Here is a 25,172-nt window from a genome sequence, read left to right on the forward strand (position 1 = left end):
CATGAAGTGTCAATTAACAAACCCCGCCTCTCCTTCGCAGCTGCTTTTACCTGCCTGGGGTGGGGGCGGGGGCGGGGGCGGAATGAGAAAGAGGCAAACTCAAGAATCAAAGGAAGAGGGGAAAGTGGGGTCAGGCGCCGAGAAGCTGGAAATGAAACAGCAACATTGGTGGAATTACGAAGAAGGCGTGGCAGGAGAGCGACAAACCAACCGGGAAGACCCGTGGTTCGACGAGACCCAAGCAAGGTGCTAGCAGGAAAACAAAAATGAAAGGGGTGACGGGGTGAAAAGCGACTGAGGCTTTGATGACAGCTCGGACTGGGTCTTCAACCCGCAGGGGCCGGGGAGACCAGGGGACCTTCCATTGTGCGGGGCCCCACCGCTCCCTCCCCTCCGCTCCCCGCACAGCCGAGCCAAAGCCGGAGCCCGAGCCGGAGCCGGAGCCCTCACAGCTCCGGGCCGCAGCTCCCGTCGCCGCCTGTGTCTCCCCTTTGCCCGAGGTAGGAGATAATATGCTCAGTCCTCCTCCGACCCTTTCTCACCAGCAGAAGATCGTCGTCTCCCGGCCTTCCCCTTGTCCATCTTCTCCTCCTGCTGGAATCGCAGTCGCTGTCACCTCAAGCCCCCTCTGAGTAGGGGAGGGAGGGGGAGGGGAGAGGGGGGAAAAAAAGCCAAGAACGTGAGAATTGCGCTTGCGCAAGAGCAGTCGCCGGCCTCAGACCGGAAATTACTGCCCCTCCCACCTCCATCCGGAAATCACTTCCTGGGACTTGTTTGCTCTGTGGGTTAGCCGCTCAAGTGTTTGTTTAAGTGGCGTTTTGTGCCTATAGGACACTGAGACTGGGTGTGAGGTTTTAGCCCATAAAGGTTTTGTTGACTTGAAGATGCGGTTGACTAAAAATTAAAGCAAGGAAGCTAGGAATTCCCCCACTTCGCTACCCCATAAATCGTCCTTTGATGGTATTACTTTACTCGTGGCGTCTGCTATGTGTCTGTTCTCAAGGCGCTTCCTCAAATTTAGAAGCAAAAAGACTTTAACAAGACAAAAATCAATAGCCTGTTAGTTTAGCAGTTGGAGTGGAAATCAATTAAGTCAGCTGAGGGAAAAAAAGTAATAGGATCTCTTCAAAATCCAAATCCATAATTTTTAAAGGACAGGGAAAAAGCTGGACCCCAATTTTTTAACGTAAAATAATGAAATGCTATAAAGTGGGTGGCTGTATATTAATTTGTTCAACTAATTTTTATTACAGTACTTAAGGGAATAACCCTGACTTCAACGAACTCAACGATTAGTACTTTGGGGCTGATTACTTTTTTAGTCCTTTCATAGGACCCATCAGTTTATAAAATTGTTCTATTTGATTAGCCATAAAGTACATATTTGAATACTTTTTTTAAGTGGGTAAACTTTAATCATAGTAAGTTTAACAAAATAACACAGAGCACTCTGGTTAGAGGCAAATGATACTGGAATGTTCCAGCAGTTTAACATCCGCTCCCCTCTCCCCCATCTTGCCAAGGCTGGTAATGGGACTTAACTTGTTCAATTCACTGCCAGAGCCTGGCTTTTGCTTTTTTAGCCTTACTTTTTAATTACTGTGTCGTCTGTGTTGGAGCTAGGGGTAAGTCTCCAGGTGATAATGCCTATTGGGCTCGGGGGAGTGTCTTGCAAGGTCAGAATGGCTGAAAAGCAGAAATACGTCAGGACTAGCTGCGAATGAAATTCACTACAAGGATTTCATTTAGAGGCTCAGTTTATTTCTTTTTAGCAAATAAAAACACTGCCTAATGAAAATATCTGAATTTTATTATATAAGTCAACTTTTTTAATTGAATTTTACTCCAGAATCACGCTGGCTTGATTCATCAGCGGATATTATACGAAACAGAGCTGGGAAAAGATGGAAATAGAGGTAAGAGATGGAAACATAAAAAAGGAAATTCTAAGTAAGCCTAATCCATTTCTGTGCAAAGCTTCCTTAAAAGTAAATGGTTTTAAAGTTTAGCAGTAAGTCAACCTATTAGAAATGACATTATAAGAAATAATATTAGTCAACTTGCAAACATATCATTTAAACTTATCATTCAACCAAATATAGCATTTCTGTTAATACAGAGAGTGAGTCAGATTGTTTCTTTGAATGGAGCTGGTTTTGAATAACATATTTGAAGATAAATGACCTTTAAGCTCAAAAACTTGAAATTTGCTTTTTAAACCAGTATTTTTATTGTTTTTACAGTATCTACTGCATAGTTGTATTGCAAACAACTTAAAGGACTAAAAAGTTCCATCTTTTGAGGGAGTCATTTAACAATCTCACTCTGCAGTTTATGAAAGACTAATTACATGATCTTTTGTTTTATAGTGTTTTATGATGTTGAGGTGAAAGCTTCCTTATTTTAAAATAAGTGAATTGTGAACTTTTAAAATAAATGAATCATTCAAAAAAAGTGAATGATTCCCTTAGTATGTTTGTAGATAAGGTCATTTCTTTTATGTATGTTTAGCTCACCATGTATAGAGCCTTTTAAATTAAGATTGTTTGAGATTAGAAATTCATCAGCCCAGTATTTTATAGGAGGAGAGGATGGACAGGTTTGATCTTAATGAGTATGGTTCTTTATTGGGTGTTAAAAGTGTATATAAAGTGTTTAAATTAGATATTCTATTTTTGTTTTGACTATAGGATTAAAAGCAGTGGCTATGATTTTTTTAATAGTTACAGGACATGATGGCAGTGTTAAATTGATCAACTCTTTATTTTACCCATTAAGTAACAATGTCTTTGAGGAGAGCTTAAACTAAAAATGACACTTCTCTTCCCAAGTGAATTAACTTTTAAGTACAATCTGAATATAAATAGGTTTGGTTGGTGACTAAATATATCAAGGAACAGCTATATATGAATTCAGGGGAGAGTTACATGTTGAAGTGTATTAGCCAAGCAATGTAAACTACAATAAATTGTAAAGTACTGTCTGCCTTTTCATTCTACAGGATACTCTGCACCTTGCTCCTTTTCTCTCCACTTAAATACTTGTCCTTTATTTATCGGTGTGCCATATTGGTTATCCAGTTTGCAAACTCCCATTCTTTTCCCCTGAGAATTGTTTCTCAAACAACTAGGTACAAACGCACTTAACAAAGGTGAAAAAGAGGAATTGAATGCCATATATTACATGCTATTAGAAAATACCGATTTTGTTTTACTCTGATTGAAAGAAAAGTTAGCTAACAACATTCTTTAGCTCTTTGGTTTAGTTTAGTTGATTTAGGTTTAGTTCATTGAGTTTTACATACTAGGTTATCTTTCTATTTCAGTAGAGAAAAGGGCAGTTTGTTTGAATAAACAAAGTATTTTTAGATATAAGAGATAACTGCTTTTCTGTACAAACCTCATCCATGCCAGACTATCAAATAGACCCTCCTTTTGGAGAGCAATTTAGCAGTATCCGGTAGAATGGAAGATGTCAACATGACTTAGAAATTCCACTTGTAGGCATATTGCCTAGAGAAACTCTTGATATGTGCACAAAAAAATATATAAGAATGTTCATTGTAGCTTTATGTGCTTAGTCACTTAGTTGTGTCTGACTTTTTGTGACCCCATGAACTGTAGCCCACCAGGCTCCTCTGTCCATGGGGATTCTCCAGGCAAGAATACTGGAGTGGGTTGCCATGCCCTCCTCCAGGGTATCTTCCCAATACAGGAATTGAACCCAAGTCTCACTCATTGCAGGCGGATTCTTTACCAGCTGAGCTACCAGGGAACCCCACTTTGTTTATAATCGTGGAAAACTGGAGCAGCCTTAAAGTTATTCAACAGAATAATGGTTAAACCATGGCATATTCAAGCAATGGAACACTATAAATTAGTAAAATGAATGATCTCGGACTGTGCTTATTAATGTGGGAAAAAATCACAATGTTGAGTGAATAAGAAAGGCTGGGCAAGAGAGAGATTTTTTTTAATTTCATATTTCTCAAAAAGAAGATCATCCTGTCTTATTTTACAGAAACTTCCATGTGTGAGACACTGCATAAAATGGCTTTTATCTATATTAATTCTCACAACAGCCTTGTGAAATGTTATCCTATTTTGCATTTATGCATTGAAAAAATATTTGTATATCCCAGACACTGTTCCAAGTACTATAGATAGAGCAGTTAATTAAACAAAGTTCCTGTTCTCACAGAGCTTTCATTCTAGTGAGGAGAGACAATTTTTAAATATACAATTATATATCAGGTGGTAATGTAGGCTATGAAGAAAAATAGAGTAGAGTGGCAGGATAGAGGGTAATATCATTTGCTGTTTCAGATAGTATAAACTAAAACTCAGAAGTTGAAGAAACTGAAACTGATAGAGGTTAAGAAACCAGCTAAAAGTCATTCAACTTAACATTTGGAGCTAGAATTTAAACCCAAATCAAGTAATCTACTTCCAGAGGCTCCTCCTATCTGTCACTTGCACTCTAGGAAAAGATATTAATTACATAACAGCACCTGAGATCAGCAACACTGAAGGAAAAGTTTTTAAAGGAACAGAAAATAGCAGTCTATATAGGTTGGATAATTTGGATAACCAAATACCTTCATAAAGTACTGGTTGGGTATGGGAGTCAGATTCAGAAAGTGAGAAAAGAGTTAAGAAATCAAAGCAAGCTGGCACTGTTTTGATTTTACCTTAAGCCTTGAGTGGCACTGAAAATCATTTTAAGTGCTATTTATTGGAAGTGGGTTGTGGTTGCTAGTGCGAGTGTTCAGAAATTCAGGAGCAAGAGTATTAATGTATTTGTTAAGAACATGAATTTGAGTCACATAGCCTCAGTACCTAATCATTTAACAGTTGTTTGATTTTAGCACAAACCACTTAACCTTTTTTTTTCTCCCCAAAATAAAGTCTATTGAGGTTTTTTTCCTCCCGGGACTTAACCTTTCAAGGACTTTTCTTTCCCTTTGGGCTATGACTACAATAACTAAGTTAACTTCTCAGTCACTTTTAGTTTCAAACATCAGAATAACCATATCTTCTATTATTAGATAACTTGATCATAATCTCCAGTGCCTGGTTCACATTTCACATCTACTGCCATCCCCTGTCGTTTATTTAATAGCAAAAATATTTAAATGCTTACTGTGGAGATAAAGACTAACCAAATGAGAAAAACAAAATCTATTCATTCTGAGCTCACTATAGCAAGGGAGTCAGCCACCATCACTTGCATTCTGGCAGTGACTCAAAAGCCAGCAGACGAGCAGGAAAGCTTTGTAGTGGAAAAAAAGGGAAGGCTGCTGGCATGTCCTGATTGGACCATATCGGCATGAGGAAGCTGTCTACAAGCTAACTAAAAGGGAGCCATCCTGTGTCACTGGTTAGGGGTGCCTATGTGGCTTTCTCTGGTGGGTCCTAAGTTGGAAGCAGGTATAAAAATTACGGAAGCTATAAGTTATTAACCAAGTCTTGGGACTTGCCTGGTGGTCCAGTGGCTGAGACTCCACATTGCCAGTGCAGGGGACCCCAGGGTTCGACCCTTGGTCAGGGAACTAGATGCCACATGCTGCAACTAAAGATCCTGCATGCCACAGCTAAGACTGGGCACAGCCAAATAAGTAAATAAATACAAATCAAGTCTTGGCCATTTGGGGCCAACTGTGACAGAAGTTATTGTTTGACTTCTCAGATTGTCACTAGAAGTAAGCAGTCTCACTTCCTGAGATTCTGCCTTTTAAGACTGGCTTCCAGGGCTGTTTATTGTAGATGAGAGATTTACTTCCTGGGCAAGTTGCTGCAGATTGTGGGTCAGAGTTCTGTTTTTATATATGGTCTATCCATTGTCCCTTAGTGTATTCAACTTCTCACTACTGTGCATTTTTCACAATTATTTTGAGTTAAAATCTCTACCATAGGTTAATATATTAATGTCTTCATGTTTGCTGTTTGGTCACTAAGTTGTGCCTGACTCTCTTTGCAACCCTATGGACTGTAGCCCTCCAAGATCCCCCATCTATGGGATTTCCCAGGCAAGAATACTGGAGTGGGTTCCCATTTCCTCTTCTAAGGGATCTTCCCATCCCAGGGTTCAAAACCACATCTCTTGTGTCTCCTGCATTGGCAGGCAGATTCTTTACCATGGGGCCACCAGGGAAGCCCTAATATCTTCATAAAGTGCTTAACTTAACATGATTTCCCACAGGAAGACTTAAGCAAGATGAAATTTGTATTTTATTTTTTTCTAGTACTGACATAATACTGCTTTTTACTTTCAGTGGTTACCAGTGACTCAGAAACTGAGCTTCCGAAAATTTATTGAACAATCTGACTTACTAGAAGAACTTAAATATGACTTCAATGAAAAAGCTGAATTGAGACACACTGAGACACATGGGCCTTTTGCCTTTAACTATTATAAAAATGTCCTGGAGAGGAATAGCAAGCGCTACTGGGCCCTTGGCCATTTGCTTGAACAATACATTTATGAACTTTTGGAGAAAGTGTGCAAATTACAAAAAGTATATATCCCACCAGAGGCTGATAAGGAACCAAGAAGCTTCTTTTTCATGAGTGAGAGAGCGTTATCAAATCATCATTCTGCTCTTCTTGTCCTCCTTCAAGACCATGGGGTCTTTAGAGCTGGTCAGTGGAGTCAGCAAGCAATAATACATCATGGTCTCCAGCATGGAAGTCAGATACCATGTATTCAAATGGCATTGCAGGCACATTATGATGTAATTGTGCTAAACCCCAATGACAATTTTGTGGACCAGCAGACAGGAGAAGAGTGGAAAGGCCTTTTAACACAAAATGGTGAGTTCGCTTCCAAAAAAATGGTTCAGACAAAGAGCTTTTTCTCTCTCCAGGAGTCTCTCCAATGTATTCCAAAAAGATGCAGCAACACCCCTGAAGAACACATGGCTTATATTTGGGATTACTTCATTTCAAAGACTGAAGGCAAGGATGTTGCTTTCATTGTACATGGTTATGGAGGCTTGGTTTTTATGGACTTGCTTGTTCGTAAAAAGTGGGATGTGATGAGCAAAGTATACGCTGTTGCACTTATTGACTCTGAACATCATGTAGGACACCAGTTGGGACGCGATGTCCAGTTATTAGAATGGATAAAGCAGCACTGCCGTGAATGGGTGACAAGTCCAAAGCCTTTGGATAAACCTGCAACAACCGTTTTGAAAAAGGAGTTTCCTATAGTTTCTGCTGGTACAGAAAAACACAACTTAGCCCCTTCCTCTAGCCTTCAGTCAATTTTTAAATACTTTAGAAAAGCTTTGAAAGCCAAAGCAGCTAATTTCTCTCGAGTGTCCATAGTGACTAGAAGCTCCACAAAAAGAAAGCAAAGTGCTTAAGTTACTTTTTTTTGTCATCTAAGATTGTTTTGTCCCACTGAAACTTTGCAAATGTAGATGCTAGAAGAGAAGAACACTTCCAACTCACATGCAGTATTATGTTCTGACTTCAAGTCTGATTTGCTGAATTTGTTTAAAAGCAAATATGTTTTGCAAATATGTTCTGTAGCCTACTGATGAACCAGGAAGTCAGTACCATCATTAATATTTTACAATATTAGTCAAAGTAGTCTTGTTAGAGGATCTTCTTAGGAAAAGATTTCATATGGTTTAATGACACCAAAACTGTAATTGATAGAAATTAAATATTAAGTCAATATTTGACTTCTGTATTATTAGCACTATATTAAAATTATAAATGAAAATAAAATTAAGTATCATAAGGAAACTCCATTCTTGGTATATTTGTGAGTTTTTTATTTTTCTTATGTGTGTGTTTACTCATACCTTTGCTAATATCTGACTGTCTACTATGTACTAGTAAATATTAATGTTGGGCACATTAACAAGGCCAACAGTGCCTTTATCTTTCTTTGAGGTTCACAAGGAAAAACAAATTACAAGTGTGAAGAGTGTTAAGAAATAAAGGGCATCATGGAACATCTAATATGAGAGCTAATAATAGCTTTGGGGTTCAGGGAATACTCCTTTGACAAAATGATGCCTAGTTTGAAGAACAGTAGTAGTTACCTGGGAAAACAAAGTCACAGTCAAAGGAATCACATGTGCAGAAGTCCTGAGGCAGAAGAAAGAAGTCCAGTTCAGCAAGAGCTAAAAGATTATAGAATAGTAGTAAAGGAAACATTCATTAAACATTCATGACATTCATTAAAGACAGGAAAATTCAAAAGTGATTGGTGCAATGGGGATTTTGTAGTGGGGGAAAGATAGGACTCAACTGCAAATACAATGATGGGAGTGGGGGAGGAGTTATAGCCAAGTAGCAATGAATACCAAAGGCAGTGGCACCCCACGCCAGTACTCTTGCCTGGAAAATCCCATGGACGGAGGAGCCTGGTAGGCTGCGGTCCTGTGGGGTCTCGAAGAGTCGGACACGACTGAGCAACTTCACTTTGACTTTCCACTTTCATGCACTGGAGAAGGAAATGGCAACCCACTCCAGTATTCTTGCCTGGAGAATCCCAGGGACGGGGGAGCCTGGTGGGCTGCCATCTATGGGGTCACACAGAGTCAGACACAACTGAAGAGACAGCAGCAGGATTCTTACTGCAGGCAGGGCAGGGCTGGGAAGATATTGACAGTGGAGTATGAGGAATTTTATCAAATATAATAGAGAATGTTCAGACACCAAAGGTGAGATTTTCACTAACTGACTCAGCAGAATTTTTGCTACACCTGGACTAAACAGACCAAGGGCAGAGCCCAATGTCAGAGCCTACTCAAGAGAAGGGCTCCGAGCAGCCAAAATCAGATTTGATGGACAGAAGTTTTGTCAGTAGCTGCTAAGTTAAGTTGGAGAAATAAACAGGCAGCTTACTTAAGGCTGCAATGTCGAAAAAAAAAACTTTATTCTAATAACAGTGGAAACCATTGGATGGTTTTAGACAGAATACTAGCAGATTTACACTTTATAAAGAATATCCTAATTGTAGTTTAGAGAATAGTTTAGAAGCAGAACACGCTTGGAAGCTAAGAGATCAAATAATTTTGGCAGTAGTTTGAGAAATGTTCAATGCTTTTTTTTTTATATAAGTGTAAATGTCTTACAGTATTTAAGTGTACAGCAAAATGATTCATTTTTTTGTGGATTATATTCCATCATAGATTATTATAAGATATTGAATATAATTCCCTGTGCTATACAATAAGGGGCTTCCCTGGTAGCTCAGCTGGTAAAGAATCCACCTGCAATGCAGAAGACTTGTGTTTGATCCCTGAATTAGGAAGATCCCCTAGAGAAAGGGACAGCTACCCACTCCAGTATTCTGGCTCAGAGAATTTCATGGACTGTATAATCCACGGAGTCACAAAGGGTCAGACACAACTGAGCAACTTTCACTTTTTCATACAATAAATCCTTGTTGCTTCTCTATTTTATAATAGTTTGCATCTGTTACTCCCATACCTATAATTTATTCCTTCCTTTGCTTTGGTAACCATAAACTTGTTTTCTATATCTATGAATGTTTCTTTTGTATGTACATTCATTTGTATTATTTTTTTAGATTCAACATATGAGTGATACCATGTATAATTTGTCTTTGACATTTCACTAAGCATAATATTCTCCAGATCCATCCACATTGCTGCAAATGGCAATATTCCATTCTTTTTATGGCTGAGTGATATTCCATTTCATTTGCATATGACATCTTAATCTAATCATCTATCAATGGGCATTGGGTTGCTTCAACATCTTGCCTATTGTAAATAGTGCTGCTATGAATACTGGGGTGCATGCATCTTTTCAAATTAGTGTTTTCATTTTTCTCCAGATGTACACCCAGGAGTGAATTGCTGGCTCATATGATAACTCTATTTTTGGCTTTTCAAGGAACTCCCATACTGTTTTCCACAGTGGCTGCACCAATTTGCATTCCCACCAACAGTATACAAGGGTTCTCTTTTCTCCACATCCTCTCCAATATTTGTTATTTGTAGACTCTTTGATGAGGGCCATTCTGACAGGGGTGAAGTGATATTTCATTGTGATTATAATTTGCAGAGAAATGCTTAATACATGTAATGAACAAAATTTTGTGATTGGAGGTCAGGAATAAGGAGAAGGAAATAACAAGGAGTGTTCCCAGATGTTTTGTCTTCAGCAACTAGTTGGACAGAAATACAATACTATTTACTAAAAAGAAAAAAGAGAAGTATCATTTACTGAAATAGGACTACCGGTGAAAACTTTATTTTGGTGGTTCCAGAAAGTTTTAAAGAAAGATAAAGGAATAGGTTACAAGTTTTTTTTTTTTTAGCTCTGCCCCTACATGAGTACTAGAGGAAAACAGATGTTACATTTGAAAATTTGACTCTGCCATATCTAATGGGTCATATGAATTTTTTTGTACATAGCTCTTTCTAGTTCTTCTAGTGTTCTAATTCCTAATGGTTTTGTTTTGTTTTTGGTTTTGGGCCACATCACACACCATGTGGGATTTTAGTTCCTCAACCAGGGGTTGAACCCATCCCCTGCACTGGAAGTGAAACCATTTACCTCAGATTGGGACTTGACCCCACATGGCTGAGACTTGAAACCAGTCAAAACCCAGTTTGGGACTCAAACTCAGCCAAAACTCACAGTCTTCCCACTGAGGTCACAGACCTGGTTTAGGACCTAATGAAGCTCAGGTTCTTGATGTTCTCATCACAGAAAGAATTCAGTAAGAGACAAAACGATAGGTAAGAAGTGGAGTTATTCAGAGAGAAACACACTCTACAGACAGTGTGGGTCAACACAAAGGGCCAGTGCAGTGGCCTTGAAATGTGGTGTGGTTGGCTTTTATGCGCTGGGTAATTTCACAGGCTAATGAGTGGGAGGATTATTCCAACTAGTTTGGGGAAGGGGGTGGGGATTTCCAGGGGTTAGGCTACCACCCACTTTTGGTGTTTGATGGTCAACCTTGGAACTGTCATGGCACCTCTGGGTGTGTCATTTAGCCTGCTGATGTGTTACAGTGAGCCCATACAGAGGATCAAGGTCTAGTCAAGTTGACTTGTCTGCCATTTTGGACCCATTTTGTTCTAATCAGTTTATGTTGTGCCCTCCAGCTATATCATTCTTTCAAAGGTGGTGCCCTGCCCTCTTCCCTCCTGTTTCAAAAGCAGACTCCTAATCACTGAACCATCAGGGAAGTTCCTCTTAGTTCTTTGTTTTTTCTAAACCTAGTTTAAGGCCACAGGACTGGAAAAGGTCAGTTTTCATTCCAATCCCAAAGAAAGGTAATGCCAAAGAATGCTCAAACTACTGCACAATTGCACCCATCTCACACGCTAGTAAAGTAATGCTCAAAATTCTCCAAGCCAGGCTTCAGCAATACGTGAACCTTGAACTTCCAAAGGCAGAGGAACCAGAGATCAAATTGCCAACATCTGCTGGATCATGGAAAAAGCAAGAGAGTTCCAGAAAAACATCTATTTCTGCTTTATTGACTATGCCAAAGCCTTTAACTGTGTGGATCACAATAAACTGTGGACAATTCTGAAAGAGATGGGAATACCAGACCACCTGACCTGCCTCTTGAGAAACCTGTATGCAGGTCAGGAAGCAACAGTTAGAACCGGACTTGGAACAACAGACTGGTTCCAAATAGGAAAACGAATACGTCAAGGCTGTATATTGTCACCCTGCTTATTTAACTTACACGCAGGGTACATCATGAGAAATGCTGGGCTGGAAAAAGCACAAGCTGCAATCAAGATTGCCAGGAGAAATATCAATAACCTCAGACAGGCAGATGACACCACCCTTATGGCAGAAAGTGAAGAGGAACTAAAAAGCCTCTTGATGAAAGTGAATGTGGAGAGTGAAAAAGTTGGCTTAAAGCTCAACATTCAGAAAACGAAGATCATGGCATCCGGTCCCATCACTTCATGGGAAATAGATGGGGAAACAGTGGAAACAGTGTCAGACTTTTATTTTGGGGGCTCCAAAATCACTGCAGATGGTGACTGCAGCCATGAAATTAAAAGACACTTACTACTTGTAAGAAAAGCTATGACCAACCTAGACAGCATATTGAAAAGCAGAGACATTACTTTGCCAACAAAGGTCCGTCTAGTCAAGGCTATGGTTTTTCCAGTAGTCATGTATGGATGTGAGAGTTGGACTGTGAAGAAGGCTGAGCGCCAAAGAATTGATGCTTTTGAACTGTGGTACTGGAGAAGACTCTTGAGTCCCTTGGACTGCAAGGAGATCCAACTAGTCCATTCTGAAGGAGATCAGCCCTGGGATTTCTTTGGAAGGAATGATGCTAAAGCTGAAACTCCAGTACTTTGGCCACCTCATGTGAATAGCCGACTCTGATGCTGGGAGGGATTGGGGGTAGGAAGAGAAGGGGACGACAGAGGATAAAATGGCTGGATGGCATCACTGACTCAATGGCTCTGAGTCTGAGTGAACTCCGGGAGTTGGTGATGGACAGGGAGGCCTGGCGTGCTGCAATTCATGGGGTCGCAAATAGACTGAGCGACTGAACTGAACTGACACTATAATTTCTGTTATGTACTGAATGTTTGTGTCCCCCACCAAAATTCATGGTGAAATTTTAATCTCCAATGTGATGCTATTAGGAGGTGGGATATTTGGGAGGTGATTACACCATGAGAGTAGAGCCCTTATTACCAGGATTAATGCTATTATGGAAGAAACTCAGAAAGCTCCCTTCTGCAATGTGAGACAACAACATCAACAACCTCAAATATGCAGATGATATCATGCTAATGGCAGACAGCGGAAGAGTAACTAAAGAGCCTCTTGATAAGGGTGAAAGAAGAGAGTGAAAAAGCTGACTTAAAACTCAACATTCAAGAAACTAAAATCATGGCATCTGGTACCATCATTTCATGGCAAACAGGAGAAAAATAGAAACAGTGAAAAATGAAAAACCAGTTTTCTTTCTTTGGGCTCCAAAGTTTACTGCAGATTATAACTGCAGCCATGAAATTAAAAACCACTTGCTCCTTGGAAGAAAAGCTATGACAAACCTAGACAGCATATTACAAAGCATAGACATCACTTTGCCAACAAAGGTCCATATAGTCAAAGCTATGGTTTTTCCAGTAGTCATGTATGGATGTGAAAGTTGGACCATAAAGAAGGCTGAGCATCAAAATATTGATCCTTTTGAACTGTGGTACTGGAGAACACTCTTGAGAGTCCCTTGGATAGAAAGGAGATCAAACCAGTCAGTCCTAAATGAAATCATTCCTGAATATTCATTGGAAAGATGGATCTGAAGCTCAAATTCTTTGGCTACCTGATGTGAAGAACTGAGTCACTGAAAAAACACTGATACTGGCTGGGGAAGAATGAAGGCCGGAGAAGGGGACAACAGAGAATGAAATGGTTGGATGGCATCACCAACTCAATGGACATAAATTTAAGCAAACTCCAGGAGATAATGAAGGACAGGGTGGCCTGGCATGCTACAGTCCATGGGGTTACAACGAGTTGGACACAATTTAGTAATTGAACAACAACAGCAACGTGAGACACAGTGAGAAGACAGCCATCTATGAAGCAGGTCTTCACTGGACACTGAATCTACTGATACCCTGATCATGGACTTCCCAGATCTAGAACTGTGAGGAATACTTTCTGTTTAAGGCTCCCAGCCTATAATACTCTGTTGCTACATATTAGATTACCCCAAAACTTAGTGACTTAACACAGTATTTATTATCTCACAGCTTCTGTTCAGGAGCAGCTTAGTTGAGTGATTCTGGTTCAGGATCCCTCAGAAGAGCACACACCAGATGATCTGAAGCATTTAACTCAGAAATATGTATTTCCATAATCCAGACATTGTAAGACCACTAATATTTTAGTGGTTAGGGCAACATTTAACATTAAAATAGCAACTAAAAGTTAGGATTGATGGAGATAGGGTCCAGTATATTTATTCTGTAAAGTTTAGGCTTAAAATGTTAAGATTTTATGACCATGAAAAAAAAAAAGACAAGCCATGGTGATCTACAGTTGAGCCTTAGTAACTCACTGTATGGACTTGTTACACAGGCTGCTTCTATTAAAAAATTAACCTAACACTTGTTAAAATAGTAAAGAAGACTTTATTCAAGACTATTGCAATTAGGGTTACTGCCAACAGAGAAGAAAGATCAGGCTCAAGTCTAAACACAACAAAGACAGGTAGGAATTAACACTCAAGAATTAGAGTAGGGGTATTAAAACTGTTTACCTCAGATTGGGACTTGAACCCACATGTCTGGGACTCCAGCCAAAACCCAGTTTCAAACTTGAACCCACATGACTGGAACTCGAACCAGGCCAAAACCCATGGTACCTGGTTTCAGGGCCTAAAAAAGCTCAGGTTCTTGATGTCTCACTGCAGAAAGACTTCGTGAGAGACAAACTGATATGTAAGAAATGGATTTATTCGGATTCAGAGAGAAACACAGTCCACAAACAAGAGTGTGGGCCATCACAGAGGGCAAGTGTACTGCAAAATGCAGCACAGTTAGTTTTTATAGGCTAGGTAATTTCATATACTAATGAGTGGGAGAATTATTCCAACTATTTTTGGGAAGGAGTGGAGGTCTCCAGGACTTGGGCTATCACCCACTCCTTGGTCTTTTGCCCTGCAACTGTCATGGCACCTCTGGGTGTGTCATTTTGCTTGCTGATTGAGGATCAAGGTCTAGTCTTGTCTGCCATCTTGGTCCCATGTGATTCTAATTGGTTTAAGTTGTGACCTTGGGTCATGTCATTCTTTCAAAAGTTGTGCCCTGCCCCTTCCTCTCCTGTTCAGTTCAGTTCAGTTCACCAACTCTTTGTGAAAGTACATTAACAGGGAGGGAACACGCACCACCCATCAACAGAAAATTGGATTAAAGATTTACTGAGCATGGCCCCACCCATCAGAACAAGACCCATTCTCCCCCTCTGTCAGTCTCTCCCATCAGGAAGCTTCCATAAGCCTCTTATCCTTCTCCGTCAGAGGGCAGACAGAATGAAAACCACAATCACAGAAATCTAACCAATCTGATCACATGGACCACAGCCTTGTCTAACTCAATGAAACTATGAGCCACCCAAGACAGACAGGTCTGGCAAACCACTTCAGCATTCTTGCCTTGAAAACCCCATGAACAGTATGAAAAGGCAAAAAGACAGGGCACTGAAAGATGAACTCCCCAGGTCAGTAGATGCCCAATATGCCACTGGAGATAGGTGGAGAAATAACTCCAGAAAGAATGAAGAGACAGGCAAAGCAAAAACACCACCCAGTTGTGGATGTGACTGGTGATGGAAGTAAATACTGCATAGAAACCTGGAATGTTAGGTCCATGAATCAAGGCGAAATTGGAAGTGCTCAAACAGGAGATGGCAAGAGTGAATGTCGAAATTTTAGGAATCAGCCAACTAAAATGGACTGGAATGGGTGAATTTAACTCAGATAACCATTTTATCTATTACTGTGGGCAAGAATCCCTTAGAAGATATGGAGTAGTCATCATACTCAACAAGAGTCTGAAATGCAGTATGTGGATGCAATCTCAAAAATGATAGAATGATCTCTGTTCATTTCCAAGGCAAACCATTCAATATCACAGTAATCCAAGTCCGTGCCCCAACCAGTAATGCTGAACAGTTGAAATGAATGTTGAATGGGTCTATGAAGACCTACAAGACCTTCTAGAACTAACACCCAAAAGAGATGTCCTTTTTGTTATAGGGGACTGGAATGCAAAAGCAGGAAGTCAAGAAATACTTGGAATAACAGGCAAATTTGGCATTGGAGTACAGAATGAAGCAGGGCAAAGGCTAATAGAGTTCTGCCAAGAGAATGCACTGGTCATAGCAAACACCCTCTTCTAACAACACAAGAGAAGACTATACACATGGACATCACCAGATGGTCAACACTGAAATCAGATTGATTATATTCTTTGCAGCCAAACATGGAGAGGCTCTATACAGTCAGCAAAAACAAGACTGGGAGCTGACTGTGGCTCAGATCATGAACTCCTTATTGCCAAATTCAGACTGAAATTGAAGAAAGTAGGGAAAACCACTAGACCATTCAGGTATGACCTAAATCAAATCCCTTATGATTATACAGTGGAGGTGAGAAATAGATTTAAGGGACTAGATCTGATAGACAGAGTGCCTGATGAACTATGGACAGAGGTTCATGACATTGTACAGGAGACAGGGATCAAGACTATCCCCAAGAAAAAGAAATGCAAAAAGGTTGTCTGAGGAGGCCTTACAAATAGCTGTGAAAAGAAGAGAAGCGAAAAGCAAAAGAGAAAAGGAAAGATATACCCATTTGAATACAACGTTCCAAAGAATAGCAAGAAGAGATAAGAAAGCCTTCCTCAGTGATCAAAGAAATAGAGGGAAACAATAGACTGGGAAAGACTAGAGATCTCTTCAAGAAAATTAGAGATACCAAGGGAACATTTCATGCAAAGATGGGCTCGATAAAGGACAGAAATGGTATGGACCTGACAGAAGCAAAGATATTAAGAAGAGGTGGCAAGAATATAGAGAACTATACAAAAAAAGATGTTCATGATCCAAATAATCATCATGGTGTGATCACTCACCTAGAGCCAGACGTCCTGGAATGTGACGTCAAGGAGTCTTAGGAAGCATCACTATGAATAAAGCTAGTGGAGGTAATAGAATTCCAGTTGAGCTATTTCAAATCCTAAAAGATGATGTTGTGAAAATGCTGCACTCAACATGCCCACAAATTTGGAAAAGTCAGCAGTGGCCAAGGACTGGAAAAGGTCAGTTTTCATTCCAATCCCAAAGAAAGGCAATGCCAAAGAATGCTCAAACTACCACACAATTGCACTCATCTCACACACCAGTCGGAGAAAACAATGGCACCCCACTCCAGTACTCTTGCCTGGAAAAGTCCATGGACGGAGGAGCCTGGAAGGCTGCAGTCCCTGGGGTCGCTGAGAGTCAGACACGACTGAGCGACTTCACTTTTACTTTTTACTTTCATGCGCTGGAAAAGGAAATGGCAACCCACTCCAGTGCTCTTGCCTGGAGAACCCCAAGGACGGCGGAGCCTGGTGGGCTGCCGTCTATGGGGTCACACAGAGTCGGACATAAGTGAAGCGACTTAGCAGCAGCAGCAGCAGCACACACCAGTAAAGCAATGTTCAAAATTCTCCAAGCCAGGCTTCAACAATACATGCACCGTGAACTTCCAGATGTTCGGCTGGATTTAGAAAAGGCAGAGGAACCAGAGATCAAATTGCCAACATCCACTGGATCATTGAAAAAGTGAGAGAGTTCCAGAAAAACATTTATTTCTGCTTTATTGACTATGTCAAAGCCTTTGACTGTGTGGATCACAATAAATGTGGAAAATTCTGAAAGAGATGGGAATACCAGACCATCTGACCTGCCTCCTGAGAAATCTTTATGCAGGTCAGGATGCAACAGTTAGAACTGGACATGGAACAACAGACTGGTTGCAAATCAGGAAAGGAGTACGTCAAGGCTGTATACTGTCACCCTGCTTATTTAAATTATGTGCAGAGTACATCATGAGAAATGCCAGACTGGATAAACCATAAGCTGGAATCAAGATTGCCAGGAGAAATATCAGTAACCTCAGATATGCAGATGACACCACACTTATGGCAGAAATCAAAGAAGAACTAAAGAGCCTCTTGATGAAAGTGAAAGAGGAGAGTGAAAAAGTTGGCTTAAAGCTCAACATTCAGAAAACAAAGATCATGGCATCTGGTCCTATCACTTCATGGCAAATAGATGGGGAAACAATGGAAGCAGTGACAGACTTTATTTTTCTGGGCTCCAAAATCACTGCAGATGGTGACTGCAGCCATGAAATTAAAAGATGCTTGCTTCTTGTAAGAAAAGTTTTGACCAACCTGGACAGCATATTCAAAAGCAGAGACATTATTTTGCCAACAAAGGTCCATCTAGTCAAAGCTATGGTTTTCCTGTAGTCATGTATGGATATGAAAGTTGTATTATAAAGAAAGCTGAATGCTGAAGAATTGATGCTTTTGAACTGTGCTGTTGGAGAAGACTCTCTGGGAGTCCCTTGAACATCAAGGAGATCCAACCAGTCCATCCTGAAGGAAATCAGTCCTGAATATTCATTGGAAGGACTGATGCTGAAGTTGCAACTGCAATACTTTGGCCACCTGAGGTGAAGAATGACTCATTTGAAAAAACCCCGATGCTGGGAAGGACTGAAGGTGGGAGGAAGAGGGGAAGACAGAGGATGAGACGGTTTGATGGCATCACTAACTCAATGGACATGAGTTTGAGTAAGCTCCAGGAGTTGGTGACGGACAGGGAAGCCTGGCATGCTGCAGTCCATGGGGTTGCAAAGAGTCAGACAGGACTGAGTGACTGAACTGAACTGAACAGTATCAGTGGATCCAAAACTAAGAGGAAATCTCAGGAGTAGAGAGAGTCTTGCTAAAGGCCACCCAAGGGCTTAGACATGAGGAATGAGGAATGATAAACTTGATTAGATATCAAGGTTCGGGATGACTTAGCAGGAATCTTACTAACAGTGACCTATGCACTCTCACCAGAGAAGGCAATGGCACCTCACTCCAGTACTCTTGCCTGGAAAATCCCATGGATGGAGGAGCCTGGTAGGCTGAAGTCCATGGGGTCGCTAAGAGTCGGATACAACTGAGCGACTTCACTTTCACTTTTCACTTTCATGCATTGGAGAAGGAAATGGTAACCCACTCCAGTGTTCTTGCCTGGAGTATCCCAAGAATGGGGGAGCCTGATGGGCTGCCATCTATGGGGTTGCACAGAGTCGGACATGAATGAAGTGACTTAGCAGCAGCACTCTCACAGGTCAAGGTCAAGGACTAGTCCCAGGAGAGGACTCAGAGGAGCTTAACTAAAATGTGGCCAAGGAGAGTTTTTGTCACTTGAGTGTCCTCACAACAGGGCAGCTAGCTTCCCCTGGGATCAATCACCCAGGTGAATGGGCAAGCAGGAAACTACACTATCTTTTATGACCTATGCTCTGAAGTGGCATACTGGTCTACTCTTTTCCTATTTGTTAGACACAGGTCACTAAGTCCAAGGGAAGAGGAATTAGACTCCACCTCTTGCTGCTGCTGCTAAGTCACTTCAGTCGTGTCCGACTCTGTGCAACCCCATAGATGGCAGCCCACCAGGCTCCCCCGTCCCTGGGATTCTCCAGGCAAGAATACTGGAGTGGGTTGCCATTTCCTTCTCCAATGTGTGACAGTGAAAAATGAAAGGGAAGTTGCTCAGTCATGTCCGACTCCCAGCGACCCCATGGACTGCAGCCTACCAGGCTCCTCCACCCATGGGATTTTCCAGGCAAGAGTACTGGAGTGGGGTGCCATTGCCTTCTCCCCACCTCTTGAGAGAATGCCAAACAATTTAAAGACATATTTTAGACAACCACATCAGAAATAATGCCAACTGAAACTAATGGTATAGCAGCTCAATGCAGTTGTTGCTTATAAAATCATCTTGGCTCTGGGAACATGTTTATCTTGAAACAGCTGTGTACTTAGCTACTGCTTTCCTTTTTCTCTGCAAAACATCAAAATTTTTGCCACAAATTGAAAAGAAAGCTTATTTTCATTTTCCTTCCTAGGGTCACCCTAAATAATCCCTTTCTCTGCCTTCTGATGTAGGTCTATTTTAGCAGCTTGAAGTCAAAAAAAGGACAGCTCCAGATTTCTGGCTATAAGCTGTAGACCAGAGACGTGCCCTGATAGAGGAAAGACTGATATGGGAGTCTGATATGCCACTTCAGGAAAATCCTAAGGTTTTTGGACACCAGTGTGTGATCATTTTTTCCCCTTTTTGTGGAAGATACCAACAGTTACAAGTAACAGGTTATGATCATTGTAAGGAAAGTATAAGATTTGTGTGTCGCCTCCCAATACTAAACATGGACTGTAGCCTGCTAGGTTCTTCTGTCCATGGGATTCTCCAGGCAAGAATACGGGAGTGGGTTGCCATTTCCTTCTCCAGGGGATCTTCCCCACCCAGGGATCGAACCCAGGTCTCCTGCACTGCAGGCAGACTCTTGACCCTCTGAGCCACCAGGGGCTTACCTAATACTAAACATATTTTTAACAAAAAAAGAAAACATGTTGTTTGTGAATTTGCTATGGGAAGTCTCTGTTAAAGAAGATGGCAAGAATTTCTCTTACTTCCTTTTCAAGGTTTCTTCAAAGGCAGTGGTTCTCTGTCTTCAAAGTACATAAGAATAACTTGGAAGTCTTAAAACACCAACTGCTAGGTGTCACTGCCAGAGTTTCTAATTCAGTAGGATTGCTAGGTGGGGCCACAAAATTTGCCTTTTAACAGTTCCCAGGTGATGCTAATGTTGTCAGTCTGAGGATCACACTTTGGGAACGACTGTTTGAAAGATTAGGAGTTACCAGAGAGGTAATAAAGTTAAATCTATCTCATGTGAGGTGAAAGTTATCAGGGATGATCATCTGGACCAAAGTTCCTCCCCTGAAGAAAGCAACAAAAGAGGTTTATTGGCTGAACCCATGTTTTATGGTCCCAATGATCCAACTGACACATTTGTCTCTCTCCCCACAGGAAAGGAAGTGGTGTGTCTCACTTGTCTTTCACGACCATTACCTCCAGTTGTCTACCATATAATTTAAGGGCAAATACAAATTAAAAATAAGAGATGTAATCCTCATTGTTGAAAACAAAGGGATTTCTTCCCCTCACACTTTCAGAATTTCTTTCTCCTTTTCAAATAGATGTAAATATTCATAATGGCTAAATAAGCTTCTTGCCCATCTCACAACTCAGGAATGTTTCCTCTAGAACCTGAAAGCCATCTTTTTAAAATATAAAGATCAAGGAAGGTAGTTCCCCTATCTCATAGTTCTCATGCCAGGGCAAGAACTTAAGTTTGATGGATGCCTTACTCCAACTGGCAAAACCATGTCCTGTCAAAAAGATTGGATAAAGCTAATTAACAAATAAAAGTAACCTCAATTATCATGGTAAAGTTAGGATGAACTTCACATGACAAAGTATGCTGTTAGGTTCTCTTGAGGACTGTTTATTGTTTATTTTGAAAATATGTTTGCAGTGGGGGTTATCTACTTGGCTAGTTAAGGGGGTGAGATTCCTTTCTGTCTTCACAATCTCTTCACAGATTGCCTATGATGCCCACCACAACCTGGTTTAGTGCTTATTCAAAACTAAATGTTTTCTTTCTTTACTATCTTTGTGGAGAGGATTTGTGGCTTGGGGGAAATCCTGTTTTTAGCAGTATTTCCTAAATAGTTCAGTTAGTAAAGAATCCGCCTGCAATGCAGTAGACCTCAGTTCGATTCCTGGGTCAGGAAGATCCACTGGAGAAGGGATAGGCTTCCCACTCCAGTATTCTTGGGCTTCCCTGGTAGCTCAGCTGGTAAAGAATCCATCTGCAATGTGGGAGACCTGGGTTCAATCCCTGGACTGGGAAGATCCCCTGGAGAAGGGAAAGGCTACCCACTCCAGTATTCTGGCCCAGAGAATTCCATGGACAGAGGAGCCTGGCAGCCTACAGTCCATGGGGTCCCAAAGAATCAGACACGACTGAGTGACTTTCATTTGTGTGGTTTCTGTAGCGTAGTCGTTATCACGTTTGCCTAACATGCAAAAGGTCCCCGGTTCAAAACCGCATGGAAACAGCTTCATAGGGGCTTCCCTGGTGGCTCAGGTGGTAAAGCGTCTGCCTGCAATTAGAGAGACCCGGGTTCGATCCCTGGGTCGGGAAGATCCCCTGGAGAAGGAAATGGCAACCCACTCCAGTATTCTTGCCTGGAAAATTCTGTGGACTGAGGAGCCTGGTTGGCAACAGCCCTTAGGGTTGCAAAGAGTCAGACATGACTGAGCAACTTCACTTTTCCTAAATAATACATCCCAGTTCCCAAATCCTAGAACAATTAGGTAACAGAAGACACTACCTACCCTCGGGCTGAGAGAGGAATGGTCAAGGTATTGCATAGCAATAAACTTTGCAAGGCATGAAAGGACAAGAAAATCCTTTTGTTTGGCCTCTGACTCTTAAGTATCCTAAAACTTTCATCTCACTTTTTAAAAATCAAAATAATATCTGCCCCAGAAAGCAGAGACCTCCCTAATTTTAGTAAACTGTAAGACAGGCCCACACCAAAAGAGAAACTTCAAATGCTACTAAATACAGAGTACAAAGTTGAGTTTTGAATCAAAAACTGTACCATACTTATACCCTGACTTGGATTTCTAGATCATCTCTCATGACCCAACCCACTGTAATCCTGCCACTGACTCTTGTGGTCATGGCCTGAATCTTGGCTGTACCAAATATATATTGCTCCACCAAAACATTCACAAAAGTAGATGATACCTGGCTCTTTTCAGTGTCATATTGTTCAGTTTGCTTACTCAATTACATCTATTCACCTGTTTCTGATCTCCTACTCAATTCCATCTACTAACCTGTTTATCATCTCCTTTGTTGGCAAAATGGGGGGGGGGCGGAGATCACATAACAAGATAGAGTGATATCACTACAAATACTCACAATCCTTTAAGCTAGGCTTCAGCAATATGTGAACCAAGAACTTCAAGATGTACAAGCTGAGTTTAGAAAAGGGAGGGGAAGCAGAGATCAAATTGGCAACATTCCCTGGATCACAGAGAAAGCAAGGGAATTCCAGGAAAACATCTGCTTCATTAAAATTCTTAAAGATGTGGGAATACCAGACCACCTTACCTGCCTCCTGAGAAACCTGTATGAGGTCAAAAAGCAACAATTATATCCGGACATGGAACAATGAACCGGTTCAAAATTGGGAAAGGAATATGATAAGGCTATATATTGTCACACTGTTTATTTAATTTAAATGCAAGGTACATCTTGCAAAATGCCAGGCTTGATGAATCACAAGCTGGAATCAAGATTTGCTGGGAGAAATATCAACAATCTCAGATATGCAGATACCACTCTAATGACAGAAATCGAGGAGTTACTAAAGAGCCTCTTGATAAGGGTGAAAGAGTGAAAAAGCTGGCTTAAAACTCAACATACAAAAAAAGATTAGAGCATGTAGTCTCATCACTTCATAGCAAATAAGAGAAAAAGTGGGAAGAGTGACAGATTTTCTTCTCTTGGGCTTCAAACTCACCATGGATGGTGACTGCAGCCATGAAATTAAAAACTTGCTCCTTGGAAGAAAAGCTATGACAAACCTAGACAGTGTATTAAAAAGCAGAGACATCACTCTGCCAACAAAGGTCTGTATAGTAAAAGCTATGGTTTTTCCTGCAGTCATGTATGGATGTGAGAGTTGGACCATCAAGAAGGCTAAGTGCCAAAGAATTGAGCTTTCAAACTGTGGTGCTGGAGAAGACTCTTGAGAGCTCCCTGGACTGCAAGGAGATCAAATGAATCAATCCTAAAGGAAACCAACCCTGAATATTCATTGGAAGGACTGATGCTGAAACTGAAGCTCCAATACTTTGGCCACGTGATACAAAGAGCTGACTCAATGGAAAAGACTGATCCTGGCAAAGATTAAAGGCAGGAGGAGAAGGGGGCAATAGAGGATGAGATGATTGGATAGCATCACTGACTTAATGAACATGAGTTTGAGCAAAGTCCAGGAGATAGCAAAGGACAGGGAAGCCTGGCATGCTGCAGTCCATGCAGTTGCAAAGATTTAGACATGACTTAGAGACTGAACAAAAACAAACAAACTGAATTAGATTGTGTGTTAGTAGCTCAGTCATGTCTGACTCTTTTCAATCCCATAGACCACAGCACACCAGGCTCCTCTGTCCATGGAATTCTCCAGACAAGAATACTGGAATGGGTTGCCATTCCCTTCTCCAGGGAATCTTTCCAAAACAGGGATCAAACCCAGGTCTGCTGCATTGTAGAAGATTCCTGACTGTCTGAGCCACCAGGGAAACCCAAATTAAATCATAAATAGAGCCCAACAACATGACTGTCATTCCCTAGTCAGCTGACACTTCTTTTCCTTTTTTATTTCTAATTGTGATTTTAGGGAAAACATAAGTTTACCATATTAACAATTTTTAACTTCGGTAGTGTTGTTGTGCAACAGATCTCTAGAACTTTTTCACCTTAGAAAACTGAAACTTTATACCACTAAACACTTCATTTTCAGCACCATCCTCTTAGCCCCTGTAAATGCCACTCTACTTTCTATTTCTATTGCTGACACAAATAATCAATACTTAAACTATTCTAAGAAATAGAAAAGAGTTTTACTTGAGCCAAAATGGGGAATATAGCCTAGGAGGAAGCTTCTTAGTGGTTCCAAGGATCTGTTCCAATGAAGCATGGTTTTCAACACAGTTTTAAACCTTATTATTAAAACAAAGAACACACATCAAACACAACAGGGGTGCAATCATTCAATGTTTCAAAACAGACAGATTAGTATGAATTCAATGAGATAGCAGGATCCTGGTGTCTGGGAAGGAAACATCATCATCAAGAAACTATTAAACAATGCCATAGGTAGGGAGCTATTTATCTTTGTCTTAATTGAGGGCATTCTTTACCTTAATAGTTAAAGCAGATATGCTGTATAAGCATTCAACAGGTCATAATTCAGGCTGTTTTAGTTCACACAAAGTTCAGGCAGAACCATAGATAAAAGCCAGAAGGACTTCCCTATACCAAAATATGTGAAAAACTTCTCCATCACTCTTAGTATGTCACATTAATTATTCATGACAGTATCAAACCTTCTCCCTTTCTTCACTCTCCACAGATTCTTAGCAGACTACTTCCTTCAGAAATGGGAACTCTTAGCGAAAATCTTACTTCCCTGGTGGCTCAGCCAGTAAAGCATCTGCCCACAATGCACGAAACCCAGGTTCGATCCCTGGGTTGGGAAGATCCCCTGGAGAAGAAAATGGCAACCCACTCTAGTATTCTTGCCTGGAGAATTCCATGAACAGAAGAGCCTGGCGGACCACAGTCCATGGGGTCGCAAAGAGTCGGACACGACTGAAGCGACTAACATTTAGCAAGAATAGAGACGAAGATGTAGAGAATGTACTTATGGACACAGTGAGTGAAGTCGAGGGTGGGACAAATTGAAAGAGTGGCATTGAGAT

At 40.9% G+C, this 25,172-nt stretch overlaps 2 protein-coding genes across 17 annotated transcripts in view; one reads left to right on the forward strand and one right to left on the reverse strand.

Annotated features, from left to right (window-relative positions):
* The window catches only part of SENP7 (SUMO specific peptidase 7), a 170,799-nt gene that overhangs the window by 144,811 nt on the left and 816 nt on the right, over nucleotides 1–25,172 (reverse strand). For 10 of the 11 annotated variants that reach the window (XM_027561898.1, XM_027562138.1, XM_027561836.1 and 7 more), the window contains exon 2: nucleotides 543–628. In XM_027561898.1, the coding sequence (XP_027417699.1) occupies nucleotides 543–582 (40 nt within the window). In that variant the 5' untranslated portion in view covers nucleotides 583–628. Of the gene's footprint in view, nucleotides 1–542; nucleotides 629–8,056; nucleotides 8,352–25,172 lie in introns of those variants that run through there. The other variant, XM_027561730.1, reaches the window with a different exon arrangement.
* LOC113905415 (putative protein FAM172B) lies at nucleotides 61–24,946 on the forward strand. 6 transcript variants are annotated; one of them, XM_027563157.1, is made up of 3 exons: nucleotides 61–500; nucleotides 1,850–1,916; nucleotides 24,824–24,946. In XM_027563157.1, the coding sequence occupies exons 1-3, from the start codon at nucleotides 306–308 to the stop codon at nucleotides 24,829–24,831; spliced, it is 270 nt and encodes an 89-aa protein (XP_027418958.1). In that variant the 5' UTR covers nucleotides 61–305; the 3' UTR covers nucleotides 24,832–24,946. The 6 variants fall into 6 exon arrangements, with proteins under 6 accessions (XP_027418958.1, XP_027418526.1, XP_027418794.1 ...); XM_027562725.1 differs by lacking the exon at nucleotides 24,824–24,946 and adding an exon at nucleotides 6,275–7,759; XM_027562993.1 differs by lacking the exon at nucleotides 24,824–24,946 and adding an exon at nucleotides 6,275–7,759 and having other exon boundaries at nucleotides 61–246.

This window comes from Bos indicus x Bos taurus, chromosome 1, assembly GCF_003369695.1.
Source record: "Bos indicus x Bos taurus breed Angus x Brahman F1 hybrid chromosome 1, Bos_hybrid_MaternalHap_v2.0, whole genome shotgun sequence".
Classification (NCBI taxonomy): domain Eukaryota; kingdom Metazoa; phylum Chordata; class Mammalia; order Artiodactyla; family Bovidae; genus Bos; species Bos indicus x Bos taurus.